General features: G+C 47.2%; 1 protein-coding gene across 2 annotated transcripts in view; it reads right to left on the reverse strand.

Moving 5' to 3' along the window:
* ALDH1L2 (aldehyde dehydrogenase 1 family member L2) overlaps window positions 1-17,451 on the reverse strand; it is a 244,522-nt gene that overhangs the window by 195,166 nt on the left and 31,905 nt on the right. For both annotated transcript variants that reach the window (XM_069229012.1, XM_069229011.1), the window contains one exon: window positions 557-791. In XM_069229012.1, the coding sequence (XP_069085113.1) occupies window positions 557-791 (235 nt within the window). The remainder of the gene's footprint in view (window positions 1-556; window positions 792-17,451) is intronic.

The raw sequence follows: 17,451 nt of genomic DNA on the forward strand, positions 1-17,451 counted from the left end.
GTACAGTGCTGTTGTTACATTTCCATTGCTTTTGGTAATTTGTAATGTTAATAAATACATTATTTTAAAAAAATCTGCATTTGAACAAACAGACCTAAAAGAAAATGCAGTGCATTTGTAGCCCAGAGAGTATTTTTGGAAAAAAGCCGAATACATTTTGTGCACGAGTAATAAAGAAACTAATTAAGCATCACATAATGAACAGCAAGAAAACAAATAAGGATTTATTAATGCCTTCATAATATTTCTTGGGTTGATATTGTGTGTAAGGGTGCTTAGATTTTTTTTACCTGATTGAGCGTGGCTAAGTCATAACTTGCGGCGATTTTAAGCAATATGCATGTGAAATGATCGTGTGTGGTGGTAATATAAATCTTTTTTTGCTCTGGACATGTTGAAACATAATTACATTTGTATATGCTAAACCTTGATAGCTGCCCTCAGGACATAAAGATTACATTGATTTTTGTCAAGATCTTTTCGTTCCTTCTTCCATTTTCAAAAATTCTTTTTGTACAAGTAAGGAAAACATTTTGTAAAAATGACCCAATCTTACCAGTTGATAGCAGATGCCCCTCTGTGACGGGGAAGAAGGGATGGATGGTAAATTATAGAGCCATGTTTGGGGTGATCGATCACATCCATGGGGATGAATTGTGAACAGAAGGGAAGTACATTCAGCTCTGCCCCAACTGATTTATAGGCTGCCACCACCTCCTGGATAGGTTTTCCTTTAACTCTCCACCTTGGGAATTTAAATACTGGGGTTCCATCTTTCTCTGCTGCCACAGCTGTTAAATAACAATAAACAATGCTTAAGAATCAGACTCAATTCAACTCAACATAGCCTTAAAGCCCACCGCAGCGGGCTATACTGGACAATAAAGGCCCGCTCCAGCATTGAAGGCCCCATCTAAAGGCGAGGGCCCTTAACAAGAGAGCAAAACCTTAATGGCTGGTATAGCCCAGCTAAGAAGGGCTACAAAGTTTTAGAACATTAAGCCACTAGAGGGCAGAATGTTCTAATAAGAAAAACAAAGGCCTCGTGGAGCCCAAGGAGATTGAAATCCCCTCAGGCTCCCCGAGGCCTTTTGTTCACAGCTGCTGCTGTGAACAAAGAACATTGGAATGTTGAGGCTCTGGGCATTTACCAGCCATTAGAAGCACAGGGCACTACATTCCGATGTTCTAATATAGCCTTAGAACCCGCCGTAGCGGGCTCTACCAGCTATTAAAGGCCCGCTCCTGAGTTAAAGCCGGCGAGGGCCTTTAACAAGGGAGAGGGCCTTTAATAGTCGGTAGAGCCCGCTACGGCGGGTTCTAAGGCTATTAGAACATTCTGCCACTCAGGGCAGAATGTTCTATTAAATAAAACAAATTCCTCACGGAGCCCGAGGGGATTGAAATCCCCTCGGGCTCCGTGAGGCTTTGTTCACAGCTGTTGCTGTGAACAATGCGAGCATTGGAATGTTGGCGCTGCAGGCTTTTACCGGCCAGTAAAAGCCCGCAGCACTCCATTGTTTTCAATGGAGCCCCCAGCATTCCAATGTTCTAATACTCTTTATTGGTTCAGCTTTCTGCCATACAATTTTCCTATAAGTCACGTTGACCTATAAAATACAAACAGTAGTGTTCATATGACCAGCAACTACCGGTCAACATCCCCACAAAGTGCAAGTGCATACACAATACTAAGGAGCGAAAGCACCATGATATCCATAACTGGGTAGATTCCTGTTAGAATCTGATCAGATTACAGGAGCGGCTAGCAGCTACCCCATGTGAGGCCAAACTGGCAATATGAACGAGGCTACAGTACTAAAAATACATTTGTCGTTGGTTCTAAGGCAGAACTGCAATACCGCTTCAACACATTTAGGCCCTGATTTATACTTTTTTTGCACCACATTAGCATCATTTACTGACGGAAAAGCGGCGCAAACTTACAAAATACAATTTAATTTTGTAAGTTTGCACCACCTTTGCATCAAAAAATTACGCTAATGCAGCACAAAAAAGTATAAATCAGGGCCTTAATCTCATAGCACAAGCCACCTTTAGTGTGCTAAGGCATGTTTAATGCAAAACAACAAAAAAGTGCAATAAATTGTCCTTCCTCCCGTACTTACAGTCACAATATTCACTACCTATTGAGAGTCTTGAACATCTAACTAGGTATTCCCTGGTCGGCAAGACACCTTATCTAAACTTAATATATAGTGTGCCTTTTTGTTCAGAGTAAATCAAATCTACATATAATATGCTGTCAGGACCATGTCCGTTAATAAAATGATGCTTCAATAAACTTACAGGTCAAATCATTGAAAGTTTTTTTTCTCCTGCCTCACCTCAAAATAGCATTCCTTAACAAGCTCTACTGTATTCTGCCTTATATTACTCAGGTCAGACTAAAGAAAACCCAACTGCAATTAAACTAATATATGTTTTCATTGAGGCAGCCAAGTATTCCTTTCGTGGGCACTTGCATAGTTGACAGCTTTCAAAACAGACCCAATAAATGTGGACATTTATGGAAATGAGTCATCAAAATTGCAAGACGTTACCCAAACGCTTAAACAAGGCCTCCAAAACCGGTGAGAATATTTAGAGGTGGCATTTTCTCACCATTTTAGGTTGTCTGTACTAAAACAGAAGGGGACCTACCTTCTGGACAGCAGGTCAATCATATCTCATAGAAAGCAGTGTTACCAGAACTGCTAGGCAGTGGCGGTTCCTTCATAGGACTGCTGCGAGCCACTACCTTCCAGGAAAAGTTTGACAGTTGAAATGAGCTGCGTAGCACCTCCATTCATTTTGTTTCCTTAAGGGGCAGGGATACAGAGCTCGACACGGGTGGGACCAGGAGCTGAGGCAGAAACTGAGCTGCGCATGTCAGTTTGGCTGGTATAGTTACTTTGACCAACCTGACATGCGCAGTTCAGGCTTTCACACTGAAGGCTATAAGGGAGATGCATCAGCAAAAACACAGCCCCATCGGTCTTCAATGGAGCGTTGGTCTTGCATGCCCCTGCCAATCCTAGCACTGCTTTATGCTGCTTAGTATTATATGCAACATAGGAGCAGTGATTGGATTGGCTGGAGAGCGTCCCCGGCCAGGACTGGAAACATCTTTAGAAGCAGGCAGCGCAAGGTGGGAGGATTATCCTCGGGTCTGGGATCATAACCGCTTACAGTATGGTGAAGGTAAGTCTCCTTAATAAAATTTATTTTGTACAGTTGTAATATGTTCCCCTTTATGCCCCACCTCTTTCAAAGTCAGCGGCTACCACTGCTTCTATGGCGACCAGGTCTATTTTATTCCTAGTTTTTTTCATATGGTGTACTGGGCTCTGGACATCAAAGTCCTTTACACAACACCGCAGAGCTTACAAAAGTGCACACAGAGAGTCAAAGTGAAGGAACAGAATACATGATGCAATAGAAATACCCGATCATACACTCAAAACCTAAAGCAGAACAAATCATGAAGCTTGCAGGTAACCTCAGGATAATGTACAAGGACATACAAAAGGAATAAAGAGCATGGTTTCTATGTACAAATCAAGAAGTGAAATCGACAATAATAACCAATAGCAGAGATCAGTAACACCAGTCACAGTTGTTCGGGGCCTAAAAACTCAGCAATAAAATGGAAGGACTTCATATGCATTAGAACCCACATGTAATTACATGTTTTAGAATCCAACCAGTCTAGTTGAGTGTGGAGATGAGAAAAACTTCAAGAGAAAGCCTTTAAGGTGTGTTTTGAACATCTGAATTTCAGGATGTATCGAATTCCAGATTCTGGGAGAACATCCAGAAAAGGATTAATTCAAGGTCTGTTTTTTCTTGAAAGCTGGGATTTCAGGTTTTAGCAATTCAATAGTCCTGAGATAGCAAGATTCAGTTACTTGAATACGTAGTGCAATTGGTGACAGTGGATGAATTTGTGAAATATGCAGGCAACTTTGGACATGGATCCCCCTTTGCTAGGCAGCCAACATGGGACGTACAAGATTGGTCTGAAGTGCTCATAACAGTCAGCACCTCAGACCATACAAGTAGCATCTGCAGAAAGTCTTTCCTAGGAGCCCAGTGGGATTTGGGAATCCCTGACAAAATGACATTTCCACAGTCCAGTCTAGAAAGGACCATAGATTGTACCATTGTTTTGGGGTCACAGGTGGGTATGAAAGGTTTGATACCACGGGTGATGGTAGTTGGTAATTCATGGTCCCTGTTGCTGTATTAATGTGACTAAGAAAATTAAATCTATTCCCTAGAGTGTAGCCAAATGATTGAAAGTGTATGGAGATAGAGGTGGATCAGGCTAAGATGTTAGAAGAACATAACCACTCAGGAAAGAATGTTGCAAAGTGTTAAGCCCTGTGGAGAGATGTCACTAGGAGGAGGTTCTCAAGTAGAGCTGAGTGTCATCTGCAACTTTATGATGGGATATAGCTGAGTCCTTTCAGAGTTTGCCCAGTGGCTGCAGGCAGAGCTTGAAAAGAGCAGGTACCAGGACCAAGCATTGAGGGACACCTTGTAGGATTTTAACAGGGTTTGAAAATGCTTATTTGACTTTGATTGCTTTGGAGCAGTTCTCAAGTCATGATATAAGCTACTGAAGGACATTCCCTTCAAAGCCCTAACGGTCTTTTAGGTCGCAAATAAGGATATCGCGGTTGACAGTCTCATAAGTGCAGAGAGGCCGAGAAGGATGAGCAAGCACAGGCATCTGCCGTCCATGATTTGGAAAGTATCAGCCATTATTTTCAGTATGGCTGTCTCTGTGCTCTGCCCTTTAGTCTAAACCCCAACTGATACTCATTCAGCAGTGTCTTGTTCTTGACAAATTGAATGTTGAGACAGTTCTCCAGGAGTTTAGCCAGGAATGGGATCCCAGAAAGCAGGCAGTAGTCTTTGAGGTCATTTGTGTGATGTGTTGTTTTTAATAGAGGAAATATGTGTCTTATGTTTAAATAATCTGGGAAAATGCACTGTTGCAAAGCAAGGGGCATGAAGTCAGATCAGTGGTGTGTTAGGAAGCTGCACGTCACCTTTACATACCCACGTCACCTATGAACGGAAAACAGGAAACATTGGATATGATTAAATTTGTAAGCTATTGTTTAAACGCTGCTGCAAAATAACAATTTGATGAAACGAAATATGCTTTGTCTTGATAACCCTGTAAAAGATTTTTCAAGTGTTCTTCACAATGTATTATCATTTTAATGTTTTTCTGAAGGTGTACATTAAGCAGAAAATAGGAGCGTTTAAGAGTCTTCCCTGTCATTCTGAATTTCTTGGTCGCTCAAGCCCTAGTTTTTGCTGCATTCTGTGCCATAATTATCTTGGTAAAATAAGCTGACAGTACTGGTAAACATTCTAAGCACAGTCTCAGGTGTGCTAGGCCACTGTATCACTTGAATTACATATGTTTAAATGAATGGGCACAGTGATTTACCTAAAAGCCTGTTAGAAATGGGGTTTCTGGTTGGCTAGGGTATGCACCTCAGCCAGGCAGAACTTACCCACTCTAGTCAGGGCAAGGGAGTTACACGTCCAAGATAACCCCTGCTCACCCCCTTGGTAGCTTGGCACGAGCAGTCAGGCTTAACCCGTAGGCAATGCGTAAAGCGTTTGCACAACACACACATACATGTGACGCAATATCCCCATCACAAAGGAAACACAACACCAGATTATATGAAAATATACTGTATTGTACACAACGTAATTATCAGACCAACATCACATAACAGTACTATCCTGCTACCTTAGCAGTTGTCAGAACGTTACACATTAGTTACTCTGCAAACTAGCAGTAGTCACACATAACACACAGGTTACTCAGTATTCTGCAACATAAGCAGTAGTCAGGAAACACGTTATCACATTAGAACACTTGTCATAAGCATATCATAAAACGGCCATAGTAGGAACATTAGAAAACCTATGGCAAGTTAGGGAAACATATTAGCAAGTCATGCCCATAACAGGAACATGTGCACCTATATGTAAAAGCATCCTAGAACAGGTAGGCAATAAATCACAATTAGCAAGGTCTGTAGAAAGAACTTGGATTATAATATTATTGGTCAGTTTAAAAGTACCTGGTGAAGGATAGAGGCACCTTCCGTGCCCCGAAGACAAAAAAGAAAGGGGCCCCCAGCGCTCCTCTGCGCAGTGAGGGGGCCTCCTCAAAGTCCTGGGGAAGAGGGGGGCGGCACGCACCCCCTCGGTACGGCTGACAGGCCCCTCCTGGGGCCCGCGGTCACTGGGGGCCCCCCCAGGCCTCCACCGGCCCTCCTGTGGGGGGCCCAGGTCATCCAACACTGGTAGGGAGGAGGGGGGCGCCTCGCACCCCCTCCTTGTTGCCACACGTGCCCCTCCTGGGGACCCGCTAACCTCTGGGGTCTCCCTGGGCCTCCGTGGCCCTTCCTCGAAGGGAGACCCCTAACTGAGGTATTCCTGGCCCGCGAGGGGGCCAACGAGGGAGCCGGGGGCCAGGGCGAGCCTCCGGCGAGGCAGCCGCCCGGCCCAATTTAATAGTGGAGTCCTCCGGGACTCCGGCACGCGAGGGAGAGGCGTCCTCCTCTCCCTCGCTGTCCGGATGACGACGCGGCCCAAGGTGGGGCCTGTTGGTGCCCCGGGGGCGCTCTGGAAAGCGCGCGTCCCCCGGGAGCACGCTAGGAGCAGGCTTGCTCCGGATTCTTTTGAGGTGGTCCTTCTCGTGCCCCGGGGGCACAGAATGAGCGCGATCCTCGGGCTTGGACAAAAACAAATAACCCGGCTGCGGCGGTGATCCGGGGGCTCAGAATACAGCGCTTTTCACAGCGCTAAGGTAAAATCAGCAGCCTCGGCTGCGGCGGTGATTCTTCCTTTGCCAACAGAAAAGCGCTCTTCAAAGCGCTAGGAACCATCTAGAGCCCGGGCTGCGGCAGTGATTTCTTTGCGCAAAAGAAAAGTTAGTTGCAGGGGTCAGGGGCCACAGCACCCTGCCCCTGGGAACAATAATCAAGGGGATGGTACAGGGCTGGTGGGTCCAGCTACAGGCCAGCACAAGGGGTGCAGTTGGTGGCAGTTCCTCCTAGTGACCAGGCAGGTCACAGGTCAGCACAGCAGCAGCAGTCCATGGCGGTTTCCTGGTGAGTCCATTCATCAGCGTCCTGTGTCCAGTTTCAAGTTCCAAGAATGTTCAAATTGTGGGGAAAATTCCCCTGTACTTATAGTCCTGTTTTTACAGTGTTTTACAATGATAGGGAGAGGAGGTTCCAGCCAGTTACAACTGGTTCTGGGAGTGCCCCCTCTCTCCTTTCAGCACAGGTTCCAAACATCAGTGGGGGGTTAACGACCCTATTGTGTGAGGCCAGGGCACAGCCTTTACAAATGTAGGTGTGCCCCCCCTCCTCCTTCTCTCAGCCCAGGAAGACTATTCAGTATGTAGATGCACCTCAGTGACACCTCCACCCTCCCTGTGTACAGGCTGTCTGAAAAGTATGCACAAAGCCCCAACTGTCACTCTGCCCAGACGTGGATTGGAGTCAAGCTGCAAAACACCAGAATCATAAGCACAGATAAATGCGCACTTTCTAGAAGTGGCATTTCTGTGATAGTAATAAAAAATACACCCACACCAGTAAGCAGTATTTATTATCCCCATCACAACCATACCAAACACGCCTACGCTACCCCTCATAAATCAGACAATACCCCTTACACATAAGGCAGGGCATTTCTAATGCAATCCTATGAGAAGGCAGCACTCACAGCAGTGAGACACCAAGTTAGGCTGTTTGTCACTACTAGGACAGGCCATGCAATATGGCACATGTCCTGCCTTTCTACATACATGGCACCCTGCCCATAGGGCTAGCTAGGGCGTACTTTAGGGGTGACTTACATGTAGTAAAAGGGGAGTTCTGGGTCTGGCAAGTAAATTTAGATGCCAGGTCCCTGTGGCAGAAAACTGCGCACACAGGCCCTGCGCTAGCAGGCCTGAGACAGGTTTGAAAGTCTACTTCAGTGGGTGGCGCAAGCAGCGCTGCAGGCCCACTAGTAGTATTTAATTTACAGGCCCTGGGTATAGAGATACCACTGTACAAGGGACTTATAGGTAAATTAAATATGCCAATTAGGTATAAGCCAATCATACCAACTTTAGATGGGAGAGCACCTGCACTTTAGCACTGGTCAGCAGTGATAAAGTGCTCAGAGTCCTAGAGCCAACAGTGAAAGGTCAGAAAAACCAGGAGGAAGGAGGCAAAAAGACTAGGGATGACCATGCGTATGGCCAAAAGTCCAACACAACCCCCTACCAGCCAAAATCCAGGGGAGAACAATCAATACCTTGATGTACTTTCCTGATTGGGGCGATAGAACAAGGACCCAGGCCCACAACAGCAGGGGCATGTTCCAGTTCTACGCCTTCCTGACTCCACTGGGATCTCTCTGTCAATGTGTCCCAGGCAGCCTAGACCAACCCACGGGGATTCTCTAGCTGCCAATGGCCAGAACCAGGCCCCAGGCCATCTAGGGGCCTCTGGTCTCTGAAACCATAATGAGTGGGGGGCGGTAGCCCCAGGTGCAAAGCAACCTGTCTCCACTCCATTTCCGATCAGTTCAGGGGCTCTACCCTGCCACTGATCCACCAACCTAGGGTCCGCACCCATAGGTTCTACAGGGGCTAGAGGCGAGGCTCTCCTCCCTCTACCCCTCCTTCTAGGATCCCGCCCTCCTCTCCTAGGAGGGGTATCACCAGAATCCACACTTGCCAGGGTGCTGGGTACAGCAGCCCTGCACAACTTTTTTGCCAGCCCAGGATCACTACCTGGCGACTGACCACCCAACCTAGGGATGACACCCTTGGGTTGCACCGGGGTCCGGGGTGGGGTTCCCCCTCCCTGAACCCCACTTCCAGAGTCCTGCGTCTCCCCACCTCGGGAGAAGCCACCAGAAGTTTCACACGGGGGGGTGAGCACACTAACCGCCCCCCAACCAGATCAGAGTTTACCCCCTGAACCTGTCTATCTAGTCCAGGGACGACACCCTTAGACTGGACCATTGCCCAGCGAACCAGGACTTCCTTGGGAGCACACCTACCCCCTACCAGATCAGAGCTTACCCCCTGAATCTGGCAATCCAACCCAGAGTCACTACCCTGCGGTTGAACCACTGCCTGGCGCACCAGGACTTCCTTGGGAGCACACGTACTCCCCATCAGGTCAGAGTTTACCCCCTGAACCTGATCATCCAACCCAGAGTCACCACCCTGCGGTTGAATTATTGCCTGGCGCACCAGGACTTCCTGGGGGGCACACCTACCCCCCACCAGGGAAACACTTTCCCCAAGGGCCACACAAGAGTCTGGCTGGCGCAGGTCTCCTGACCTCTGCCCATCGGACAGAGTCTGGATTCCCCCCCGCCCAGAAATGGTCTCACCAAGGTCATTCCTGGGGGGCTCTGCTCTCAGAGCTGACCCCTGACCCTCCAGGTTCTCCACTGGAGCCCGCAGCCCCCTCTCAACCCTATGCCTGGATTTCCACCTCCTCCGCTGTAGAGCGAGACTACCAGACACCAGGAACGGCGGAACGCTATCACCAGCCACCCGCCTAAGTCCTAATGACAAAATGGGATCCTTCTGAACAGCTGGCCCTACGGCACAGGTTAGGCTCACCTCCTGGCGTTCACTCATGGAACCTTCAGGGGCCTGGGACGGTATCTTGGGCACCTTGGGCCTCAGCCCAGCCCCATTCCCTCTCCTCAGAGACGGGACATGGGGTCCCTCACCCATCCCAGTCCACTGGGACCTACCTGGGACACTCCATTCCTTTCCCACCACACATTGTTGGGAAACACCTAGACCACTCTCATTAGGAACACCCCCTAATGTCACACCAGACCCTCTGGTATGCAACCAGAAGTCTGCCTCCTTTGCGAGCTCCCTGGGGTCAGAGAGCTCACACACTGACAAGTGTTGGCGTAACTCTGAAAAACAACAACGAAACAGGTGCTCTCTGAGAATCAGATTAAACAGCCCTTCAAAATTGTTTACTGTGCTACCCTTCACCCATCCATCTAGTGCAATGCAGCAATCCTCCACAAACTCCTCCCAAGACTGGTGGGACAGTTTCTTACCACCCCTAAACCTTTTTCTGTATTCCTCAGGGGAAAAACCATACTTCACAATCAGTGCGTTCTTCACAGCGGAGTACCCCTCCCTGTCACTCTCTTCTAGAGTCAGTAGGGCATCCCTCCCCTCCTCAGGAATAAAACTCCCTAGGCCAGTTCCCCAATCCTTCTCAGGGATCCTGCGCTCTACCAGAGCCCTCTCATATTCCTTTAACCACTGACGTATGTCACCCCCCTCTTGGAACCTAGGTACCAGATCTATGGGTATGTGAGGAACATCTTTGCTACAGCACTGTACATTGCTGCCACCACTGGACTCCACCTGCAGCGCTGGTGAGTCCAGAACCTTCAGACTGTGCTCTAGAGCGAGTCTTTCTCTGGCAAAGGCCCTCTCTGCCATTCTCTCCTGTACTAAGGCCTTCTCTACCTCCGCCCTTCTCTCCTCAACAGCTAGGCGCGCTAACTGCAACTTCAGGTCCCTCTCTTCCCGCCTATCTCTTAGCTCATCAGGCGTCAAGGAATGAGAGGTAGCCCTGCTTCTTACACTGGACCCAGCAAGGGACTCCCTATCACTGGGGCCTTCCCTGTCAACTGGCGTCCCCAACCGGTCATTCTCACCCTCCTGATCAGTCTCTCTACCACTCTCTAGGGATGAGGTCTGGGAGCCCTCCCATTGGGAACCCTCGCTACACTCAGGATCCTCTGGGTACCCCCTACGCACACTCCCTCCCTGGGTAAATGTCACAAACCTTTCAAAAAAATTCAGAGATCTCCTGAGGTCCCCTTCTACAGGCAGCCCTCTCTCTCTACAGAACCCCTCTAATTCCCCCTGCGTGTAAAACGGCAGGTCCTCTAAATCAAAGGTAAGCCCCATCTTGAAAAGGTACAAATAACTCAACTGTGACAACCACAATACCCAAGCGTGAGAACTGAAAACAGGAAAAATGACCAAAGAGAGAAAGTTAAGAGAAGCCAAACATGTGATGGTCTAAACGCAATCCTTGTAGTGAAATAATGAGTCACAATGGTATTGTGCAAGCGCAAGTCCTATCCTCACCGCTGACTTCCAATGTTAGAAATGGGGTTTCGGGTTGGCTAGGGTATGCACCTCAGCCAGGCAGAACTTACCCATTCTAGTCAGGGCAAGGGAGTTACACGTCCAAGATAACCCCTGCTCACCCCCTTGGTAGCTTGGCACGAGCAGTCAGGCTTAACCCGGAGGCAATGCGTAAAGCGTTTGCACAACACACACATACATGTGACGCAATATCCCCACCACAAAGGAAACACAACACCAGATTAAATGAAAATATACTGTATTGTACACAACGTAATTATCAGACCAACATCACATAACAGTACTATCCTGCTACCTTAGCAGTTGTCAGAACGTTACACATTAGTTACTCTGCAAACTAGCAGTAGTCACACATAACACACAGGTTACTCAGTATTCTGCAACATAAGCAGTAGTCAGGAAACACGTTATCACATTAGAACACTTGTCATAAGCATATCATAAAACGGCCATAGTAGGAACATTAGAAAACCTATGGCAAGTTAGGGAAACATATTAGCAAGTCATGCCCATAACAGGAACATGTGCACCTATATGTAAAAGCATCCTAGAACAGGTAGGCAATAAATCACAATTAGCAAGGTCTGTAGAAAGAACTTGGATTATAATATTATTGGTCCGTTTAAAAGTACCTGGTGAAGGATAGAGGCACCTTCCGTGCCCCGAAGACAAAGAAGAAAGGGGCCCCCAGCGCTCCTCTGCGCAGTGAGGGGGCCTCCTCAAAGTCCTGGGGAAGAGGGGGGTGGCACGCACCCCCTCGGTACGGCTGACGGGCCCCTCCTGGGGCCCGCGATCACTGGGGGCCCCCCCGGGCCTCCACCGGCCCTCCTGTGGGGGGCCCAGGTCACCCAACACTGGTAGGGAGGAGGGGGGCGCCTCGCACCCCCTCCTTGTTGCCACACGGGCCCCTCCGGGGGACCCGCTAACCTCTGGGGTCTCCCTGGGCCTCCGTGGCCCTTCCTCGAAGGGAGACCCCTAACTGAGGTATTCCTGGCCCGCGAGGGGGCCAACGAGGGAGCCGGGGGCCAGGGCGAGCCTCTGGCGAGGCAGCCGCCCGGCCCAATTTAATAGTGGAGTCCTCCGGGACTCTGGCACGCGAGGGAGAGGCGTCCTCCTCCCCCCTCGCTGTCCGGATGACGACGTGGCCCAAGGTGGGGCCTGTTGGTGCCCCGGGGGCGCTCTGGAAAGCGCGCGTCCCCCGGGAGCACGCTAGGAGCAGGCTTGCTCCGGATTCTTTTGAGGTGGTCCTTCTCGTGCCCCGGGGCACAGAATGAGCGCGATCCTCGCGCTTTGACAAAAACAAATAACCTGGCTGCGGCGGTGATCCGGGGGCTCAGAATACAGCGCTTTTCACAGCGCTAAGGTAAAATCAGCAGCCTGGGCTGCGGCGGTGATTCTTCCTTTGCCAACAGAAAAGCGCTCTTCAAAGCGCTAGGAACCATCTAGAGCCCGGGCTGCGGCGGTGATTTCTTTGCGCAAAAGAAAAGTTAGTTGCAGGGGTCAGGGGCCACAGCACCCTGCCCCTGGGAACAATAATCAAGGGGATGGTACAGGGCTGGTGGGTCCAGCTACAGGCCAGCACAAGGGGTGCAGTTGGTGGCAGTTCCTCCTAGTGACCAGGCAGGTCACAGGTCAGCACAGCAGCAGCAGTCCATGGCGGTTTCCTGGTGAGTCCATTCATCAGCGTCCTGTGTCCAGTTTCAAGTTCCAAGAATGTTCAAATTGTGGGGAAAATTCCCCTGTACTTATAGTCCTGATTTTACAGTGTTTTACAATGATAGGGAGAGGAGGTTCCAGCCAGTTACAACTGGTTCTGGGAGTGCCCCCTCTCTCCTTTCAGCACAGGCTCCAAACATCAGTGGGGGGTTAACGACCCTATTTTGTGAGGCCAGGGCACAGCCTTTACAAATGTAGGTGTGCCCCGCCTCCCCCTTCTCTCAGCCCAGGAAGACTATTCAGTATGTAGATGCACCTCAGTGACACCTCCACCCTCCCTGTGTACAGGCTGTCTGAAAAGTATGCACAAAGCCCCAACTGTCACTCTGCCCAGACGTGGATTGGAGTCAAGCTGCAAAACACCAGAATCATAAGCACAGATAAATGCGCACTTTCTAGAAGTGGCATTTCTGTGATAGTAATAAAAAATACACCCACACCAGTAAGCAGTATTTATTATCCCCATCACAACCATACCAAACACGCCTACGCTACCCCTCATAAATCAGACAATACCCCTTACACATAAGGCAGGGCATTTCTAATGCAATCCTATGAGAAGGCAGCACTCACAGCAGTGAGACACCAAGTTAGGCTGTTTGTCACTACTAGGACAGGCCATGCAATATGGCACATGTCCTGCCTTTCTACATACATGGCACCCTGCCCATAGGGCTAGCTAGGGCGTACTTTAGGGGTGACTTACATGTAGTAAAAGGGGAGTTCTGGGTCTGGCAAGTAAATTTAGATGCCAGGTCCCTGTGGCAGAAAACTGCGCACACAGGCCCTGCGCTAGCAGGCCTGAGACAGGTTTGAATGGCTACTTCAGTGGGTGGCGCCAGCAGCACTGCAGGCCCACTAGTAGTACTTAATTTACAGGCCCTGGGTATAGAGATACCACTGTACAAGGGACTTATAGGTAAATTAAATATGCCAATTAGGTATAAGCCAATCATACCAACTTTAGATGGGAGAGCACCTGCACTTTAGCACTGGTCAGCAGTGATAAAGTGCTCAGAGTCCTAGAGCCAACAGCGAAAGGTCAGAAAAACCAGGAGAAGGAGGCAAAAAGACTAGGGATGACCATGCGTATGGCCAAAAGTCCAACAAAGCCCTTTCCCTACACTTCTTTTGGTGTTTTAACATGTAGTTTGAATTTTTATGATTGAGCACTGACCAGAATATTTTGGACTGGTATGCAACTCCTATATTTCTATAATAATATATTTCTACAAAGTGTTGAATTTAGTTTTGTTACACAGTAGTCAAGTGTATTAGTCATGTCTTTCAATTATAATGGTGACTAACATCATTAGCTGTGCTAACCCATCCTGAAGATGACCCCACTGAAATCAAGAGAAAGGGTTTGAGACGTTGACGATCATATCCTGACGCATCTTATTTAAGTATTGTTTTATGTACATAATATGAATGTCACTGCCACTCAATCATACATGAATAACTGATGCTACTGGTGTGATGCTTACTTTATAAAAACGAACACACAGTACAAACTTGGCTCAAATGTGTCAGAGCATTTTACAGACAGAGCTAGAAGAGATACACTTTTGTACTTACTAATGTCAATGGAGTAAAAATACAAAAGAGAAAATTGACAATTGGGAGGAGAAAACAGAAGTAGGCGCCTGAAAAGTCCATGTACAATGGATACCTTCAGGTGTAACTGCTTAAAATAAGTAACTGAGGAGAAGTGAGACTGGCCAATCATTGAGGATCATGAAACAGACATATTCCAGAGATGTGCCCTCTCAGAAATACACAAGCAGTAGGAACAGGGAACTGCAATTAAAGACTGTGGCTTGTTTAATGAAATCTTCCCTTTGTGAAAGCTTTTGACACTGCCTCTGATAGAAAGAGCACTCCAGTTACCGACCCAGTGAAAGGCACTGATCTCTATGAGAAGCGCTTAATTCCGACAGAACTGCTGAACGAATCATAAATCCTTTACCGCTCCTGCAGTGACATTTAATTGCTGAAGCTATCGCATCCATCTTCAGATTTAATAGATAGCAGGAACCTAATTTCCCGCTCCACTGCCTGTGCCGCCGAACTCCAGTTCCTCTGTGAGCTGATCTGCAGGCGGAGGTGCCTTGCCATCTGTTTCAGCTGAGCACGAATCCGAGGTGCCCTTGAGTAAGACAAGAAAATGTGCTCATTCCAGGAGAGAATAAAAAGCAATGAACCTCATGGCTCTGCCGTGGCCACGCGGATACCCGCTGTCATGGCTCGGGGCAGAAGATGCTACAGGGTTGCTTCCAGCATAGAAGATGGCGCCTACACACGGGTTGGCCCTTAGCAGCCGGTCCAGGGTGGCCTGGGAGTAGGAAACGTGTCACCTTTGCTGCAGTGATCTGTGCAGAGCTGCTCTGGAGATTGTTCCTGCAAAATCACTGGAGGGTTGGGGCTTATGGCCCGATGTTATGAATAAGACATCAAATTACAAAAACCTACGGACCCTGCGATTGGATGTTAGAAAACAGAGGAGGAACTGTTGTCATCCTATGTTCACGTGACTGCAGTCTCTCCACAGTAGTGAAGGCAATCTATGCAGCCCATATGTACTAATTTAATGTTCGGCACACTACATAAACACATGGCACCAGGAGACTAACCCTGCCCTGGTATCGAATGTCAGGACATCTACTACTTGTGAAAGTAAAAATGTTTAACTAGGTAAGTTTAGATTTACTGTTCTTTTTTCCACATAGACCTGCCTTGTATGTATAATGCCAAGTTACATATGTGCTCTTAAGAAAACGAAATCTATATTAATCTTCACAATATTCTGATAGCAGATATTTTTGTACCACAGTGTTTAAAATTAAAAACATTTTACTCAAGTTAGCGGGCACAAAAATACATGAAATATGCACACACCAACTCCAAATACTGGAATATATACATTTATACAACTTTCACAAAACTGCTTTCCTCTACAAAATAAAACCTGTTTAAACTAAACATTCAGGGAGAAATATCACCCATTTAGCATCTCTGTTCGATCTACTCCAGTAACATAGGTTTTGCACAAATCTTTGCTGCAAAACCAAACTTTTTAACATGCTGGTCTTGTCCTTTCTGATTCCTAAAGTGTGCCACATCTAATTTTTTTTAGACTGCAGTGTTCCATGTTTCTTTTATGTCAGCGTGCTTGTATTTTTTTTAATAACATTTTTGATTTGTCATATATATTCCGTATGCCATAACATTTACCAGAATATGGCAGAAAATGAAAACAGACACATCCCCTCCAAGGAGGTTGCAACCCAATGCTCAAGACCCCAAATTAGTGAGTGGTAAATAAGTATCACAATCTTAGTACTGAAGGCTGCAGCAAGCATGAATCACACCATGTGAAAGTTACTCCAAGCCGGTCCTACACATATAGATCTCTGGTCATCAAGCACCAAACAACCCCGGCCTAAACTATTGAAGAGTGCTGTTTATGACCTTCCAGCAAAGATTAAATCATCTTCAGCTCATTCCTATCCACAGCACTGACCGCTAATCAAATGTAATATCTGCTTCAATCCATCCTAGCTTACGCTAAAAGGCTCACCCTCGTGGACAATCATATATCTTGTCCAAGATTAGTCCACACACAACAATATGACTAATAAGCGCTGCTTTGATGCCCTGCATTTAACCTGGATAACGTGCTTGGCGGAACATAAAACTTGGTACAATGTATGTAAGTCTTTAAAATTCCCCTGATTCTCCCACTTAAGTGAGTAGCTTAAAAGCAGCGAAAGACAGACATTTAAGGAGTATTAGGAAACTGGACATCTTTGGAAATGTGTACAACTGGTTTTGGGCGAGGCTTCATTTTTATGAGTGACGTCTTAAAATGAAGAAATATCTTTGGGTCCAAAATTATTAAGAAATAATCCAAATGAGTCATCCATAACTGAAGGATGGCTTTAATAAAGGAGAATCCACAAGTGTTGCATCCCACCCATAACATGTCTCATACTGACAGGCTGAAGACAGTAGAGGCAACATATAAACACATTATTCATTCTCTAACCACAGAATGGTATGGGTAGCACTCAAAGAAGAGCAGCATGTTGTCGGTGCCCCTCAGCCCACAATGTGAAATATGGGCAGTAATGGGATGGGACTTAAATAGTGTACACAGCCAGCTGGGGGCCTCCCATAAATGTTTGTACCCCTTTTCCGGTGACGCACCAGCCCTGTGTGATGCCACCAACAGAGGAGTGGTACCAAAATGTCAATGTCAGAATAACATCTCTCATAAAAATCATTACCAAACATATTGTTACACTGCAAATAGAAAATCAACACCCAATGGGACATTATTTTTGTATGCAATATTTATGTCAAACACGTTTCCTGTATATTCCAGGAGAATGTAGTGAGTTATGAACAAATAACATTTCCACTTTTAATAGAGTTTAGCTTGGAGGAATGTCATTTTCACCACCCTCCCAATACCATGTAAGGATATTCTCAAAATCGTCCTTCCTTTCCAAAGTCAC

Source organism: Pleurodeles waltl, chromosome 4_1 (genome assembly GCF_031143425.1).
Source record: "Pleurodeles waltl isolate 20211129_DDA chromosome 4_1, aPleWal1.hap1.20221129, whole genome shotgun sequence".
NCBI lineage: Eukaryota > Metazoa > Chordata > Amphibia > Caudata > Salamandridae > Pleurodeles > Pleurodeles waltl.